At 39.9% G+C, this 18752-nt stretch overlaps 1 protein-coding gene across 1 annotated transcript in view; it reads left to right on the top strand.

Annotated features, from left to right (window-relative positions):
* The window catches only part of LOC132559085 (DENN domain-containing protein 5B-like), a 50822-nt gene extending 34254 nt beyond the window's left edge, over positions 1–16568 (top strand). Inside the window, exons 12-22 of the mRNA XM_060223695.1 lie at positions 1280–1412; positions 3249–3377; positions 3505–3626; positions 5745–5890; positions 8634–8752; positions 9289–9386; positions 9660–9737; positions 10049–10131; positions 12814–12940; positions 14618–14792; positions 16032–16568. Of these exons, the coding sequence (XP_060079678.1) occupies positions 1280–1412; positions 3249–3377; positions 3505–3626; positions 5745–5890; positions 8634–8752; positions 9289–9386; positions 9660–9737; positions 10049–10131; positions 12814–12940; positions 14618–14792; positions 16032–16215 (1394 nt within the window). The 3' untranslated portion in view covers positions 16216–16568. The remainder of the gene's footprint in view (positions 1–1279; positions 1413–3248; positions 3378–3504; positions 3627–5744; positions 5891–8633; positions 8753–9288; positions 9387–9659; positions 9738–10048; positions 10132–12813; positions 12941–14617; positions 14793–16031) is intronic.
* The last annotated feature ends 2184 nt before the right edge of the window (positions 16569–18752 follow it).

Raw genomic sequence — 18752 nt, 5'->3', positions numbered from 1 at the left:
TTCTACCATCATCCTTTAAGAATCTGCCACAGCAGCTGTCATCATATAAGCAGTGACAGCATCAGGATTTCATCTCATTTCAAATTCTTATTGGAATTCTGATTCAATACATTTTGATGTGAATATGATGACTGTAAAATAGCTTTGTGTTATAACTCTATAACAGGGTGCTGAAAAATTGTCTCTGTTACACAGAACAAATGTGTATTAATCTATGGCTGTCATGCACCTTGTGAACAGCTTCATGTCTACACATTCTATGTTATTTACATGTCAATTTATTTTATCGATTCGTTTTTCTGTTTAATTTTTGCATCGTCCTACCAACTTTGTAGTTGAACTTCATTATGATGTTGTGTAATTTTATTTTTGAAACATTTCTACTGTTTCCATAGCATGACTTCCCTTGAACATCCAGCTTTTCTACCATAAAGGTTTCTTTAGCGTATCATCATTATCAGCTGTAGATTGAGAACTCGGGCACATTTTCGGAAGCATTGCTTTTTAAATGTTAAACCTATCAGTAGTAAATTTTGTCAATAACCAGCATGATGTAAACTTTCTGTGTGAAACGTCTACTAGTATTAGATAGCTAAAGTTGTGAATGTTGCCTTTTATGTTGAAGGAGTGACCTCCAGATATATATTTACTCAGATCAGATCCATCTTGCATGTGTGTGTGAACAGATATACAACTTTTTTAGCCTTTAAACCACCATTGATCTGTTATGTTGTAGTACTGGCTAAGCATGGATTCATACTCAAATATATACTGTTAGTGTATTTACAAGAATAGATTGAATGTCTGTAGTTCTAAATACTGTAGAATAACTGCTGTTTAAATGTTTGTGAAGATATTAGATATAACCTGCTGATTGATATCTATATTTAGATTGATAATGCAATCATAAGTCACATGACCAGATTTGTATACATAATGATTTGTCACATGACCAGATCTGTATACTTGATGATTTGTCACATGACCAGATCTGTATACTCTGATTTGTATATGTGTAGGTTCTTTCCTCATATTTTGGTGTTGTGTTAGATAAACTGTTGGTACATTCTCTTACATGAACAATGACCACTTATCCATTCATTATAATTATAACCTTCTTGATGTACAACTTATTTATCATTTTAAGATTTAAGTGTATATATATATATAGAGAGAGAGAGAGAGAGAGATGAGCAGTTGATATATGCAGTATAACTGTGTAGTGTCACTAGTCCATGTTTATACTCGGTACTAACATAATATACCTTCTTCTTTACAGATATGTCCGGGATGTCAATCACAGATGGAACTCGCTCACTGGAACGTAAAACTCACCGTCGTAAAGGTAGCACAGGGCGGATAGAGTTACCTACCCTGAGCCCACTTCCCTCATCCATTACATTTGATTTAAGGTGAGCATTGTAGAAACAATTAGATAGAGTTACCTACCCTGAACCCACTTCCCTCATCTATTACATTTGATTTAAGGTGGGCATTGTAGAAACAATTAGATAGAGTTACCTACCCTGAACCCACTTCCCTCATCTATTACATTTGATTTAAGGTGGGCATTGTAGTAACAATTGGAGTTACCTACCCTGAACCCACTTCCCTCATCAATTACATTTGATTTAAGGTTAGCATTGTAGAAACAATTAGATAGAGTTACCTACCCTGAACCCACTTCCCTCATCAATTACATTTGATTTAAGGTTAGCATTGTAGAAACAATTAGAGTTACCTTCCCTTATTCCACTTCCCTCATCAATTACATTTGCTTTAAGGTGAGCATTGTAGAAACAATTAGCGGCTCTTCTTTTTGTTTTTTAGCAATTTTGAAGCCATCTTGCCTGAAAGGTCATGATGACCTATAGCCGTCATGACATGGCATGCATAAATGAACTTTTTACATTTAAAACTTCTTAAGTTCCAACAGTGAAATTCAGTTGAAATGCCTGAAATGATTCTAAGATGCCCCTGACCAAGAATTGTCATTTTTCGGGTTGATGTGAAATCCAATATGGCCACCATCTTGAATTTTAAAATTCTTCTTTAGTTCCACTTGTGCTACTGATCTGAAAATTGATGGCAAAGTCTTGCCTCCAATAGTAAGTGTCTGTCCTGCCTCTAATAGTTAGTGTTTGTATTGTCGCCAATAGTCAGTGTCTGTCTTGCCTCCAATAGTCAGTGTCTGTCTTGCCTCCAATAGATAGTGTCTGTCTTGCCTCCAATAGTCAGTGTCTGTCTTGCCTCCAATCATCAGTGTCTGTCTTGCCTCCAATAGTCAGTGTCTGTCTTGCCTCCAATCATCAGTGTCTGTCTTGCCTCCAATAGTCAGTGTCTGTCTTGCCTCCAATAGATAGTGTCTGTCTTGCCTCCAATAGTCAGTGTCTGTCTTACCTCCAATAGCCAGTGTCTGTCCTGCCTCCAATAGTTAGTGTCTGTCTTACTTCTGATAGTCAGTATCTGTCTTGCCTCCAAAAGACAGTGTCTGTCTTGCCTCCAATAGTCAGTGTCTGTCTTGCCTCCAATAGTTAGTGTCTGTCTTACTTCTGATAGTCAGTATCTGTCTTGCCTCCAATAGTCAGTGTCTGTCGTGCCTCCAATAGTCAGTGTCTGTCTTGCCTCCAATAGATAGTGTCTGTCTTGCCTCCAATAGTCAGTGTCTGTCTTGCCTCCAATAGTCAGTGTCTGTCTTGCCTCCAATAGTCAGTGTCTGTCTTGCCTCCAATCATCAGTGTCTGTCTTGCCTCCAATCATCAGTGTCTGTCTTGCCTCCAATAGTCAGTGTCTGTCTTGCCTCCAGTCATCAGTGTCTGTCTTGCCTCCAATCATCAGTGTCTGTCTTGCCTCCAATAGTCAGTATTTGTTGGCATACTGGATGTCTTCCAGACACTTATCTTACAGCCCAAAGTGCAAGAGCAATATTTTGTGTCATGATGCAATGTTTTGTCCATTGCCACCTTAGTGTAAATTCGAACTAAATAAAAAAAACTTTAAACAAAGTTACATATCTTGTAGTGTTTTGGTTGTTGCTTGCTTGTTATTTAGTTAATTTGAATTTTTCTTTAACCATAGTGTAGATCACAGATTTGTTTGTCAACAGCACTGAATGACAGTGGATGACACAGACCCATTGAGTCTCATTAATTTGATCTTAGACTAGATTAGAGATTTTATTCACTAAGGTCATACCTAGGTTTCTGTTTTACACATTAAAAGCTACAGATTGCTGTTTCTCTTTACAGAAAGGTCCAGCAGATGACTGAGATCCGGACTGATGTTGGGTATGCTCGTGCCTGGGTGAGATTAGCACTAGAGAAGAAAGTTCTGTCTGCCCACCTCAAGATCTTACTTAGCAATGCTGAGCTTCTAAGGTTAGTGAGATTTAATTCATTGGGCAATCTCATGATAGTGTTAATGGTTTATTTTGTGAACGGTATAAGATCATGATATATTTACAGAAGTCTAGATAAATTGTATGCGTTCCTGATATATTTACAGAAGTCTCTATAAGCGGTATGCGTTCCTGAGATGTGAAGATGAGAGGGAACAGTTTTTGTATCATCTCCTGTCTCTGAATGCTGTAGACTACTCCTGCTTCACCAACAGCTTCACAAACACAAGTAAGGTTCTAGTAACAAGGAGAAGACACAAGGCCCTGGTTACAAGGGGTAGACACAAGTAAGGTCCTGGTAACAAGGGGTAGACACAAGTAAGGTAGATGTAACAAGGGGTAGACACAAGGAAGGTCTTGGTTACAAGGGGTAGACACAAGTAAGGTCCTGGTAACAAGGGGTAGACACAAGTAAGGCCCAGGTAACAAGGGGTAGACACAAGTAAGGTCCTGGTAACAAGGGGTAGACACAAGTAAGGTCCTGGTAACAAGGGGTAGACACAAGTAAGGTCCTGGTAACAAGGGGTAGACACAAGTAAGGCCCAGGTAACAAGGGGTAGACACAAGTAAGGTCCTGGTAACAAGGGGTAGACACAAGTAAGGTCCTGGTAACAAGGGGTAGACACAAGTAAGGCCCAGGTAACAAGGGGTAGACACAAGTAATGTCCTGGTTACATGGGGTAGACACAAGTAAGGTCCTGGTAACAAGGGGTAGACACAAGTAAGGCCTTGGTTACATGGGGTAGACACAAGTAAGGTCCTGGTAATAAGGGGTAGACACAAGTAAGGCCCAGGTAATAAGAGGTAGACACAAGTAAGGTGTTGGTTACAAGGGGCAGACACAAGTAAGGTCCTGGTTATATGGGGTAGACACAAGTAAGGCCCTGGTAACAAGGGGTAGACACAAGTAATGTCCTAGTTACAAGGGGTAGACACAAGTAATGTCCTGGTTACAAGGGGTAGACACCAGTAAGGTCTTGGTTACAAGGGGTAGACACAAGTAAGGTCCTGGTTACATGGGGTAGACACAAGTAAGGTCTTGGTAACAAGGGGTAGACACAAGTAAGGTCTTGGTTTCCAGGGGTAGACACAAGTAAGGTTCTGGTTACAGGGGGTAGACACAAGTGAGGAACTGGTAACAAGGGGTAGACGCAAGTAATGTCCTGATTACAAGGGGTAGACACAAGTAAGGTCCTGGTTACAAAGGATAGACACAAGTAAGGTCTTGGTTACCTGGGGCAGATACAAGTAAGGTCTTGGTTACCTGGGGTAGACACAAGTAATGTCCTGGTAACAAAGGGTAGACACAAGTAAGGTCCTGGTAACAAGGGGTAGACACAAGTAAGGTCCTGGTTACATGGGGTAGACACAAGTAAGGTCTTGGTAACAAGGGGTAGACACAAGTAAGGTCTTGGTTTCCAGGGGTAGACACAAGTAAGGTTCTGGTTACAGGGGGTAGACACAAGTGAGGAACTGGTAACAAGGGGTAGACGCAAGTAATGTCCTGATTACAAGGGGTAGACACAAGTAAGTTCCTGGTTACAAAGGATAGACACAAGTAAGGTCTTGGTTACCTGGGGCAGATACAAGTAAGGTCTTGGTTACCTGGGGTAGACACAAGTAATGTCCTGGTAACAAAGGGTAGACACAAGTAAGGTCCTGGTAACAAGGGGTAGACACAAGTAAGGTCCTGGTAACAAGGGGTAGATACAAGTAAGGCCCAGGTAACAAGAGGTAGACAGAAGTAAGGTCCTGGTAACAAGGGGTAGACACAAGTATAGCCCAGGTAACAAGAGGTAGACACAAGTATTGCCCAGGTAACAAGAGGTAGACACAAGTATAGCCAAGGTAACAAGAGGTAGACACAAGTATAGCCCAGGTAACAAGAGGTAGACACAAGTAAGGCCCAGGTAACAAGAGGTAGACACAAGTAAGGTCCTGGTAACAAGAGGTAGACACAAGTAAGGCCCAGGTAACAAGAGGTAGACACAAGTATGGCCCAGGTAACAAGGGTTAGACATACTGGCAATCTCTTGGCCAAAGGTCCTGCCTGTATGACTGGCTGTTATCTCAAAATAGATATTCCCTGATCAATCTACCCCTTACAGTGAGTTGCAGGTCACCCCGTCCTATCACCTTAACACTTAGTCTAGTAGACAAGGCCAAGTGATGGCAAGAGACATGGATTTTTAGTGACCTGTTCCAGACCAAGCAACTCATTCTATAATCAATAAAACGTAAAAAAAAGTGACATCAAAAGAAATGTATTCCTCCATCTCCCTATTGATACACGTCAACTACAGGGTGGAGACTCCCTTTTATCATCAACTGTTGTCTGTCTTTTCAGTGGTCCCTTACAAAATCCTCATCTATCCTTGTCCTAAGTTTGGATGTTCTACAACGAGTGCTAACCCCTGGATCAACCTGGCGGGCCAGGCTGGAGAAACTGGGGTCACAGAGATACCAAAAGGTCTCCTAGAGTTCAACCTTGAGGTTAGTTATGGTATTCCTTCTAATAATCACTGAAGTGATTACTGTTAAACATTTATATTTCATGTGGGATTAGGCGATTACTGTTAAACACTGATATTTCATGTGGGATTAGGCGGTTACTGTTAATCACTGATATTTCATGTGGGATTAGGCGATCACTGTTAAACACTTATATTTCATGTGGGATTAGGCGATTACTGTTAAACACTGATATTTCATGTGGGATTAGGCGATTACTGTTAAACACTGATATTTCATGTGGGATTAGGCGGTTACTGTTAATCACTGATATTTCATGTGGGATTAGGCGATTACTGTTAAACACTGATATTTCATGTGGGATTAGGCGATTACTGTTAAACACTGATATTTCATGTGGGATTAGGCGATTACTGTTAAACATTTATATTTCATGTGGGATTAGGCGATTACTGTTAAACACTGATATTTCATGTGGGATTAGGCGATTACTGTTAAACACTGATATTTCATGTGGGATTAGGCGATTACTGTTAAACACTGATATTTCATGTGGGATTAGGCGATTACTGTTAAACACTGATATTTCATGTGGGATTAGGCGATTACTGTTAAACACTTATATTTCATGTGGGATTAGGCGATTACTGTTAAACACTTATATTTCATGTGGGATTAGGCGGTTACTGTTAATCACTGATATTTCATGTGGGATTAGGCGGTTACTCTTAAACACTTATATTTCATGTGGGATTAGGCGATTACTGTTAAACACTGATATTTCATGTGGGATTAGGCGATTACTGTTAAACACTGATATTTCATGTGGGATTAGGCGATTACTGTTAAACACTGATATTTCATGTGGGATTAGGCGATTACTGTTAAACACTTATATTTCATGTGGGATTAGGCGATTACTGTTAAACACTGATATTTCATGTGGGATTAGGCGGTTACTGTTAAACATTTATATTTCATGTGGGATTAGGCGATTACTGTTAAACATTTATATTTCATGTGGGATTAGGCGATTACTGATATTTCATGTGGGATTAGGCGATTACTGTTAAACATTTATATTTCATGTGGGATTAGGCGATTACTGTTAAACATTTATATTTCATGTGGGATTAGGCGATTACTGTTAAACACTGATATTTCATGTGGGATTAGGCGATTACTGTTAAACATTTATATTTCATGTGGGATTAGGCGATTACTGTTAAACATTTATATTTCATGTGGGATTAGGCGGTTACTGTTAAACATTTATATTTCATGTGGGATTAGGCGATTACTGTTAAACACTTATATTTCATGTGGGATTAGGCGATCACTGTTAAACACTTATATTTCATGTGGGATTAGGCGGTTACTGTTAATGACTGATATTTCATGTGGGATTAGGCGGTTACTGTTAATCACTGATATTTCATGTGGGATTAGGCGATTACTGTTAAACATTTATATTTCACGTGGGATTAGGCGATTACTGTTAAACATTTATATTTCATGTGGTATTAGGCGGTTACTGTTAATTACTGATATTTCATGTGGGATTAGGCGATTACTGTTAAACATTTATATTTCATGTGGGATTAGGCGATTACTGTTAAACATTTATATTTCATGTGGGATTAGGCGATTACTGTTAAACATTTATATTTCATGTGGGATTAGGCGATTACTGTTAAACACTTATATTTCATGTGGGATTAGGCGATTGCTGTTAAACATTTATGTTTCATGTGGGATTAGACGATTACTGTTAAACATTTATATTTCATGTGGGATTAGGCGATTACTGTTAAACACTGATATTTCATGTGGGATTAGGCGATTACTGTTAAACATTTATATTTCATGTGGGATTAGGCGATTACTGTTAAACATTTATATTTCATGTGGGATTAGGCGGTTACTGTTAAACATTTATATTTCATGTGGGATTAGGCGATTACTGTTAAACACTGATATTTCATGTGGGATTAGGCGATTACTGTTAAACATTTATATTTCATGTGGGATTAGGTGGTTACTGTTAAACACTGATATTTCATGTGGGATTAGGTGGTTACTGTTAATCACTGATATTTCATGTGGGATTAGGCGATTACTGTTAAACACTTATATTTCATGTGGGATTAGGCGGTTACTGTTAAACACTGATATTTCATGTGGGATTAGGTGGTTACTGTTAATCACATATTTCATGTGGGGTTTATTTTGACATTTATACGCAAGAGGAGATAATCTTGAATTCAAATCTCTCAGGATTATTTGTACAGAAATGATGACATTTGTGCTGATTCATTCACTGATATCAGAGTCCATATATCTATCAGCCCATCATTTGTGAATTTAAAGTAATTTTTAGATCACTGATCACAGATTCATGTAGTCGCTGATAATTCTAAAGAAGTAAGTTAATGAAATATAAGTATTAGGGAATTTACAGTACTAGAATAGGTATTATCTTAAAAGTAGGGGGTGGGCAATGATTGGAAATTTTCACTAAAAAGGTGTGAATTTCATCAAGGAAGGGTTAGAAACAAACTTTAAGAATTTCATTATTAAAACATGCCATTATCCTTAAAGTGGGTTATATAGATAGAGAATCACTGATACCCTTGTACAAAGACTACAAAAATGTTGTCATATACAAACTTCTGTAGGAGTGTCAGAACCATTTATCAATTATTCGTTTTAAAGGTCAACACCAGTTAACTGTCCTGTACCAAAAATTTGTTTTTCCTTTCAGCATAAGAACCTTGGTGTATTAACAACATTAAGGATTGGCCATGACAACAGTGGTATGACACCTCGATGGCTTGTTGACTATGTCCTGGTACGCAATGACCTCACAGGACATGTTTACAAGTAAGTCAGAAGACAGATTTTATACCCTATGATACTCCTTGTAAGTAAGTCAGAAGACAGATTTTATACCCTATGATACTCCTTGTAAGTAAGTCAGAAGACAGATTTTATACCCTATGATACTCCTTGCTATCAGAAGACAGATTTTATACCCTATGATACTCCTTGCTATCAGAAGACAGATTTTATACCCTATGATACTCCTTGCTATCAGAAGACAGATTTTATACCCTATGATACTCCTTGTAAGTAAGTCAGAAGACAGATTTTATACCCTATGATACTCCTTGCTATCAGAAGACAGATTTTATGATGTATGGTACACATGACCAGTATATATTAGGCAGTTGAGCACTTGGGATTTATTTTTCATTTTGGTCAATTTTTGGAGTTAAATGTTGTCTTTATAAACAGTTTATTTAGAGTGATATGCTCTTTAAACCAAGTTTGATTAAACTAGACACAAATGATTGACTTCCTTTGCATAATTTTTTATATAAATGCTGATATTTCTGTTTTGTTTTTGTGTATTTCAGGTTTAATTGTGGCCGATGGCTAGGAAAGGGTGTGGATGATGGGAGTACAGAGCGCCTCCTAGTGGCAGAAGTTCTCCCTAAAACTTCAGAAATGGATGGTAATAATAAACTGGCTGTCTTAACTGTGTAATTAGTATGTTATCTATAGACATCTTTTGTTTCTTGTCTTGTTGAAGAAACATAGTGAGATGAAGTGATGTTAGACCACCAGTATCCACTCCTTATAGTTAGTAGATATATTGGTTTCTATAATTTTAACTGAGTTATATTTGTCACTGTGCTGTTGTATAATCTTTGAACCTTTGGATTGAGTTGGATTTGTATGTTGTATAAACTGGTGTATCATGTTGTTACATGACTTTACCTTACAGGACTGGACCTAGCTGTGATGGCATCCACGTCGCCTAGGAGTATGTCACCCAACTCACCGAAGAAGTCCTCAGATCAGAGTAAGTACATGTCTACCATCCTGATATCAGCTGTTTATTGTTCCCCTCCCATTCAATGACGACAAAGCTGAGGGAAACCTCTCTAATGTTACTACAGATAAAATCAGTTGAGGGATGCAGGCCCTCTTGACCTCATTTTAAACTGTAAACTGAGATTTTTAAGGACGGTTATGAATATATTGGTCAGTTTTTTATCAATAGATCGATTATAGGTCATTCATTGATGCCATGATTTGTGTGGTTAATTGTTGTAACTTTAAATATTAAAAATTTAATGATATATATTGTTATTGTCTGTATTGTTTTTCAAGATTTGAAAATTCCGATGATACAAGAAATGCTTGGCCATGCTGTCAACAATCTAGTGAAACATTACTACAAGCCTGAGAAAGAGGTGAGGTCATACTCAATTATACAGCTTTTGATTTGTTTGAATTTCAAAAGATTGGATTGTATCTAAACGAAATTAAATTGCAATACACCATTTGATATAACCCAGTATTAGAAACTATTCAACATTGATAAGTATAGATTAGGGTTGTTAATTGATATTAAAATATTCCTTTGGTAGGCAGGTATTGGAAAAAGAAAATATTAGTCAAATATCAATTTTCACGATATTAACAGTTGCAAGATGGCTTCTTTCTATTGGTGAAATCATTTTTCATTCCAACTAGAATTTACTCAGCTAAAACATCCAGGTCCCAGATATCACATCCGTTTTTATGGAATGTTTACTGATTGTAATGATAAAATATGAGCTGTACAAACATCTGATGTCATATTCCTGTTAACTCTTCTTTGTAAATAGTCACGATTATGTTGAAACCTTGGTAGAGAAATTTATGCTAATGTTAATTAAAGGAAATGTTGTATGGTCCATAGTAAGTGTGATGTTGTTCAGGGACACAGGACACCACTGTACTGGTAGTGGTTTTGGGACACAGGACACTACTGTACTGGTAGTGGTTCTGGGACACAGGACACCACTGTACTGGTAGTGGTTTTGGGACACAGGACACTAATGTACTGGTAGTGGTTTTGGGACACAGGACACTACTGTACTGGTAGTGGTTCTGGGACACACCACTGTACTGGTAGTGGTTCTGGGACACACCACTGTACTGGTAGTGGTTCTTGGACACACCACTGTACTGGTAGTGGTTCTGGGACACAGGACACCACTGTACTGGTAGTGGTTTTGGGACACAGGACACTACTGTACTGGTAGTGGTTTTGGGACACAGGACACTACTGTACTGGTAGTGGTTCTGGGACACACCACTGTACTGGTAGTGGTTCTGGGACACACCGCTGTACTGGTAGTGGTTCTTGGACACACCACTGTACTGGTAGTGGTTCTGGGACACAGGACACCACTGTACTGGTAGTGGTTCTGGAACACACCACTGTACTGGTAGTGGTTCTGGGACACAGGACACCACTGTACTGGTAGTGGTTCTGGGACGCACCACTGTACTGGTAGAGGTTCTGGTACACAGGCCACCACTGTACTGGTAGTGGTTCTTGGACACACCACTGTACTGGTAGTGGTTCTGGGACACACCACTGTACTGGTAGTGGTTTTGGGACACAGGACACTACTGTACTGGTAGTGGTTCTGGGACACAGGACACCACTGTACTGGTAGTGGTTTTGGGACACAGGACACTACTGTACTGGTAGTGGTTTTGGGACACAGGACACTACTGTACTGGTAGTGGTTCTGGGACACACCACTGTACTGGTAGTGAATTCTGGGACACACCACTGTACTGGTAGTGGTTCTTGGACACACCACTGTACTGGTAGTGGTTCTGGGACACAGGACACCACTGTACTGGTAGTGGTTCTGGGACACACCACTGTACTGGTAGAGGTTCTGGTACACAGGCCACCACTGTACTGGTAGTGGTTCTTGGACACACCACTGTACTGGTAGTGGTTCTGGGACACAGGACACCACTGTACTGGTTGTGGTTCTGGGACACACCACTGTACTGGTAGAGGTTCTGGTACACAAGCCACCACTGTACTGGTAGTGGTTCTGGGACACACCACTGTACTGGTAGTGGTTCTGGGACACACCACTGTATTGGTAGTGGTTCTGGGACACACCACTGTATTGGTAGTGGTTCTTGGACACACCACTGTACTGGTAGTGGTTCTGGGACACAGGACACTACTGTACTGGTAGTGGTTCTGGGACACACCACTGTACTGGTAGTGGTTCTTGGACACACCACTGTACTGGTAGTGGTTCTGGGACACAGGACACCACTGTACTGGTAGTGGTTCTGGAACACACCACTGTACTGGTAGTGGTTCTGGGACACAGGACACCACTGTACTGGTAGTGGTTCTGGGACACAGGACACCACTGTACTGGTAGAGGTTCTGGTACACAGGCCACCACTGTGCTGGTAGTGGTTCTTGGACACACCACTGTACTGGTAGTGGTTCTGGGACACACCACTGTACTGGTAGTGGTTTTGGGACACAGGACACTACTGTACTGGTAGTGGTTCTGGGACACACACACTGTACTGGTAGTGGTACACTGTACTGGTAGTGGTTCCTGGACACACCACTGTACTGGTAGTGGTTCTGGGACACACCACTGTACTGGTAGTGGTTCTGGGACACACCACTGTACTGGTAGTGGTTCTTGGACACACCACTGTACTGGTAGTGGTTCTTGGACACACCACTGTACTGGTAGTGGTTCTGGGACACACCACTGTACTGGTAGTGGTTCTGGGACACACCACTGTACTGGTAGTGGTTCTGGGACACACCACTGTACTGGTAGTGGTTCTTGGACACACCACTGTACTGGTAGTGGTTCTGGGACACACCACTGTACTGGTAGTGATTCTGAGACACATATATTCTTGATATATTTCATCCTTTACATATTCGTAGTTACATGTAACAGTCATCATTTTGAATTCAATTATTCAAATTATAAATCAGACAAACAGTTATTACTATCAAATTTTTATCTTAAGTTTAAAGTTTGATAAATAACGTATAAAATCGGTATAAACATTGACTGATATAAATGTTTTTGTAGCGAGGTAGTCTGACATTCCTGCTTTGTGGAGACAGAGGATTAGTACACTGTATGGAGCTGGTATTCCAGAGTGGCTTCAGGTCCTCAAGACTCTTCAGGAACAAGTTCTTCATCTGGGATTATCTAGGTAGGTCATGTCTAGTTTACTGATGCCATCAGTCAGTTATGTATTTATCTAGGTCATGTTCTAGTTTACTGATGTCATCAGCCAGTTATGTGATTATCTAGGTAAGTCATGTCTAGTTTACTGATGTCATTAGCCAGTTATGTGATTATCTAGGTAAGTCATGTTCTAGTTTACTGAGGTCATCAGCCAGTTATGTGATTATCTAGGTCATGTTCTAGTTTACTGATGTCATTAGCCAGTTATGTGATTATCTAGGTCATGTTCTAGTTTACTGATGCCATCAGACAGTTATATGATTATCTAGGTCATGTTCTAGTTTACTGATGTCATCAGTCAGTTATATGATTATCTAGGTCATGTTCTAGTTTACTGATGTCATCAGCCAGTTATGTGATTATCTAGGTAAGTCATGTCTAGTTTACTGATGTCATCAGCAAGTTATGTGATTATCTAGGTAAGTCATGTCTAGTTTACTGATGTCATCAGCCAGTTATGTGATTATCTAGGTAAGTCATGTCTAGTTTACTGATGTCATCAGCAAGTTATGTGATTATCTAGGTCATGTTCTAGTTTACTGATGTCATCAGCCAGTTATGTGAATATCTAGGTCATGTTCTAGTTTACTGATGTCATCAGTCAGTTATATGATTATCTAGGTCATGTTCTAGTTTACTGATGTCATCAGCCAGTTATGTGATTATCTAGGTAGGTCATGTCTAGTTTACTGATGTCATCAGCCAGTTATGTGGTTATCTAGGTCATGTTCTAGTTTACTGATGCCATCAGCCAGTTATGTGATTATCTAGGTAGGTCATGTCTAGTTTACTGATGTCATCAGCCAGTTATGTGATTATCTAGGTAGGTCATGTCTAGTTTACTGATGTCATCAGCAAGTTATGTGATTATCTAGGTCATGTTCTAGTTTACTGATGTCATCAGCCAGTTATGTGAATATCTAGGTCATGTTCTAGTTTACTGATGTCATCAGTCAGTTATATGATTATCTAGGTCATGTTCTAGTTTACTGATGCCATCAGCCAGTTATGTGATTATCTAGGTAGGTCATGTCTAGTTTACTGATGTCATCAGCCAGTTATGTGGTTATCTAGGTCATGTTCTAGTTTACTGATGCCATCAGCCAGTTATGTGATTATCTAGGTAGGTCATGTCTAGTTTACTGATGTCATCAGCCAGTTATGTGATTATCTAGGTAGGTCATGTCTAGTTTACTGATGTCATCAGCCAGTTATGTGGTTATCTAGGTAAGTCATGTCTAGTTTACTGATGTCATCAGCCAGTTATGTGATTATCTAGGTCATGTTCTAGTTTACTGATGTCATCAGCCAGTTATGTGATTATCTAGGTAAGTCATGTCTAGTTTACTGATGTCATCAGCCAGTTATGTGATTATCTAGGTAGGTCAGGTGCAGATGTAAGGAATGTATTTTCTACAGGTTGTAAGTTATGGATAAGAAAGGATGATTTTTTCATGTTGTATATCCCCAGGATATCTATAAAATGAAAGGTCCCTGCACTTTTCCAGTAAATGTCATTTAACATTGATACTCATTAAAAGAAAGTATCATATGTACTGTGGCGTGATGGCCATCTTGAAAATTTTTATTACTGTAACTTTTATTACATCTTGTTGATGAATGGTACTACATTATATTACAGAGAAGGTGAAAGGCCATTTTGAGTGTGTACTGAGTGGAGAAGTGAGACGTCCCATGACAGAAGGAGCCAAGGCTGGATACTGGCTCTTCTGTAACATCCTTAGTAAGATCAATAGTGCAGCCGAGACTGTTGGCAAGGATGGAAAGTTCCAGATCTTTGTTTGTGTGGGCATCAGGTGATTATCAGTATAAAAAACCCTGTAAAATATCTGTCTGTCTAATGGTAACAAACCATGTAAAATATCAGTCTGTCTAATGGTAACAAACCATGTAAAATATCAGTCTGTCTAATGGTAACAAACCATGTAAAATATCAGTCTGTCTAATGGTAACAAACCATGTAAATTATCATTCTGTCTAATGTAAATTATCTGTCTGTCTAATGGTAACAAACCATGTAAAACATCATTCTGTCTAATGGTAACTACCCATGTAAATTATCAGTCTGTCTAATGGTAACAAACCATGTAAATTATCAGTCTGTCTAATGGTAACAAACCATGTAAAATATCAGTCTGTCTAATGGTAACAAACCATGTAAATTATCAGTCTGTCTAATGGTAACAAACCATGTAAATTATCAGTCTGTCTAATGGTAACAAACCATGTAAATTATCAGTCTGTCTAATGGTAACTACCCATGTAAATTATCAGTCTGTCTAATGGTAACTACCCATGTAAAATATCTGTCTGTCTAATGGTAACTACCCATGTAAAATATCATTCTGTCTAATGGTAACAAACCATGTAAATTATCAGTCTGTCTAATTGTAACAAACCATGTAAATTATCAGTCTGTCTAATGGTAACAAACCATGTAATGGTAACAAACCATGTAAAATATCTGTCTGTCTAATAGTAACTACCCATGTAAAATATCAGTCCATCTAATGGTAACTACCCATGTAAAATATCTGTCTGTCTAATGGTAACTACCCATGTAAATTATCATTCTGTCTAATGGTAACTACCCATGTAAATTATCATTCTGTCTAATGGTAACTACCCATGTAAAATATCATTCTGTCTAATGGTAACTACCCATGTAAAATATCTGTCTGTCTAATGGTAACTACCCATGTAAATTATCTGTCCGTCTAATGGTAACTACCCATGTAAAATATGTTTGTCTAATGGTAACTACCCATGTAAAATATCAGTCTGCCTAATGGTAACAAACCATGTAAAATATCAGTCTGTCTAATGGTAACTACCCATGTAAAATATCAGTCTGCCTAATGGTAACAAACCATGTAAAATATCAGTCTGTCTAATGGTAACTACCCATGTAAAATATCATTCTGTCTAATGGTAACTACCCATGTAAAATATCATGTTACTAACGGTAACCACCCATGTAAAATATCATGTTACTAACGGTAACCACCCATGTATAATTTGTTTTATCTCCACAGGGACCATGTGATACAGAAAATGCTTCCCCTGATTGCCAACACGCCTGTGACAGCGACTATGTTTGAGGAGCATTCTTTCTTCCGTGACCCTAGCCTTACCAACTACCTCGTACACATCCTTGGCACGCTAGATGAATTCCACATTGTGCTAGAAGCATCATTGTTACGAGGATTATCAATTTAACAACTGGAGATCGCAGACAGTTTTTATAATGTGACTCCTGGGTGTAAGCCCAGTGTAAATGTCATCATCACAGTGTATGCTGCACTGTAAACATTAAAATATCAAGTCTTGTAGACATTAATACTGGGTATTTACCAACCAACATTTCTACCCCACAAATGATATAATCAAAGTTGAAGTCTATATCTAAAATTTTGTATCACAAGAGAAATTGTACCAGTATCTCGTTACCACAAATTATTTTTTAGAAATATGTCTGCCGTTTGAAACCTATCTACACAAAGAGTTATCAAATGTAGGATAGAATCAGAAAACAATTTTAGGTCATCAAGTTCCCAGTGTATCAATGACAATTCTGTTTTGTTTTTTTGTTTGTTTATTTGGTTTTTATGCTAAGAGCATTTTCAATGCTCTTCAGCATGTTGTTTTTGTATTTCTATCAAAATAGATACATAGATACAAAGTTTCTAACAAACCTTTTAACGCCATTGATAATCTAGTTGTGCAAGGCTTGTCAGCTCTGTTAGAATTTAAATGTCAGAAGGTTTTCGTAATTAGTCTGTCAGTACTTTCTTCACTTGTTAAAATAACAAATTCTCAGCATTTATAAATTGTAAATTTCACATGTAAATAAGTAAGTGATGATGAGGCTTGATCTGTTAGCAAATCACTTACAGAGCTTGAGATGAGTAACATATTAACAAACTGATTGGTCGAAAGCATTTACTCTTTGTTATGATCTGTAAAACAAGTTTTACTGTGGACATACAAGCTTTGATAAACTGCATATCTATCAGAAGAAGAATAGATACAGGGCTGATGTCCTGTTGATAATGTAGAATGGTGCATTAGTAGTCATTTGTTGGCAGTTTTGTATACTTAGAGTTCAGCAGTCAGCTTTTGATTGGAGAGGCTGTAGTCAGCTTTTGATTGGAGAGGCTGTAGTCAGCTTTTGATTGGAGAGGCTGTAGTCAGCTCCAGATTGGAGAGTAGTCAGCTCCAGATTGGAGAGGCAGTAGTCAGCTCCAGATTGGAGAGGCTGTAGTCAGCTCCAGATTGGAGAGGCTGTAGTCGGCTCCAGATTGGAGAGGCTGTAGTCGGCTCCAGATTGGAGAGGCTGTAGTCGGCTCCAGATTGGAGAGGCTGTAGTCAGCTCCAGATTGGAGAGTAGTCAGCTCCAGATTGGAGAGGCTGTAGTCGGCTCCAGATTGGAGAGGCTGTAGTCAGCTCCAGATTGGAGAGGCTGTAGTCAGCTCCAGATTGGAGAGGCTGTAGTCGGCTCCAGATTGGAGAGGCTGTAGTCGGCTCCAGATTGGAGAGGCTGTAGTCGGCTCCAGATTGGAGAGGCTGTAGTCGGCTTCAGATTGGAGAGTAGTCGGCTCCAGATTGGAGAGGCTGTAGTCGGCTCCAGATTGGAGAGGCTGTAGTCGGCTCCAGATTGGAGAGGCTGTAGTCGGCTCCAGATTGGAGAGGCTGTAGTCGGCTCCAGATTGGAGAGGCTGTAGTCGGCTCCAGATTGGAGAGGCTGTAGTCGGCTCCAGATTGGAGAGGCTGTAGTCGGCTTCAGATTGGAGAGTAGTCAGCTCCAGATTGGAGAGTAGTCGGCTCCAGATTGGAGAGGCTGTAGTCAGCTCCAGATTGGAGAGGCTGTAGTCGGCTCCAGATTGGAGAGGCTGTAGTCGGCTCCAGATTGGAGAGGCTGTAGTCGGCTCCAGATTGGAGAGGCTGTAGTCGGCTTCAGATTGGAGAGTAGTCAGCTCCAGATTGGAGAGGCTGTAGTCGGCTCCAGATTGGAGAGGCTGTAGTCAGCTCCAGATTGGAGAGGCTGTAGTCGGCTCCAGATTGGAGAGGCTGTAGTCGGCTCCAGATTGGAGAGGCTGTAGTCGGCTCCAGATTGGAGAGGCTGTAGTCGGCTCCAGATTGGAGAGGCTGTAGTCGGCTCCAGATTGGAGAGGCTGTAGTCGGCTCCAGATTGGAGAGGCTGTAGTCGGCTCCAGATTGGAGAGGCTGTAGTCGGCTCCAGATTGGAGAGGCTGTAGTCGGCTCCAGATTGGAGAGGCTGTAGTCGGCTCCAGATTGGAGAGGCTGTAGTCGGCTCCAGATTGGAGAGGCTGTAGTCGGCTCCAGATTGGAGAGGCTGTAGTCGGCTCCAGATTGGAGAGGCTGTAGTCGGCTCCAGATTGGAGAGGCTGTAGTCGGCTCCAGATTGGAGAGGCTGTAGTCGGCTCCAGATTGGAGACGGCTCCAGATTGGAGAGGCTGTAGTCGGCTCCAGATTGGAGAGGCTGTAGTCGGCTCCAGATTGGAGAGGCTGTAGTCGGCTCCAGATTGGAGAGTAGTCAGCTCCAGATTGGAGAGGCTGTAGTCAGCATTCATGCAGAGCTCCCTAGTCCCATGATATTGACCATCAGATGTTCACACATCAGTTGTTGCTTTATGTACTGAGTTACTATATTTCACTTCACTTCCTTTATCGCCTGTTAAAAAAATTAAATTTTGTCTGCTCTTTTAATTATCCCTGTTACCTCCCTTTGTAAA

Source organism: Ylistrum balloti, unplaced genomic scaffold (assembly GCF_031769215.1).
Source record: "Ylistrum balloti isolate Yb309-2 unplaced genomic scaffold, AGI_CSIRO_Ybal_v1 Utg370852, whole genome shotgun sequence".
NCBI lineage: Eukaryota > Metazoa > Mollusca > Bivalvia > Pectinida > Pectinidae > Ylistrum > Ylistrum balloti.
The sequence above is the reverse complement of the archived record's forward strand: the minus strand, read 5'-3'. Positions and strand labels throughout refer to the sequence as shown.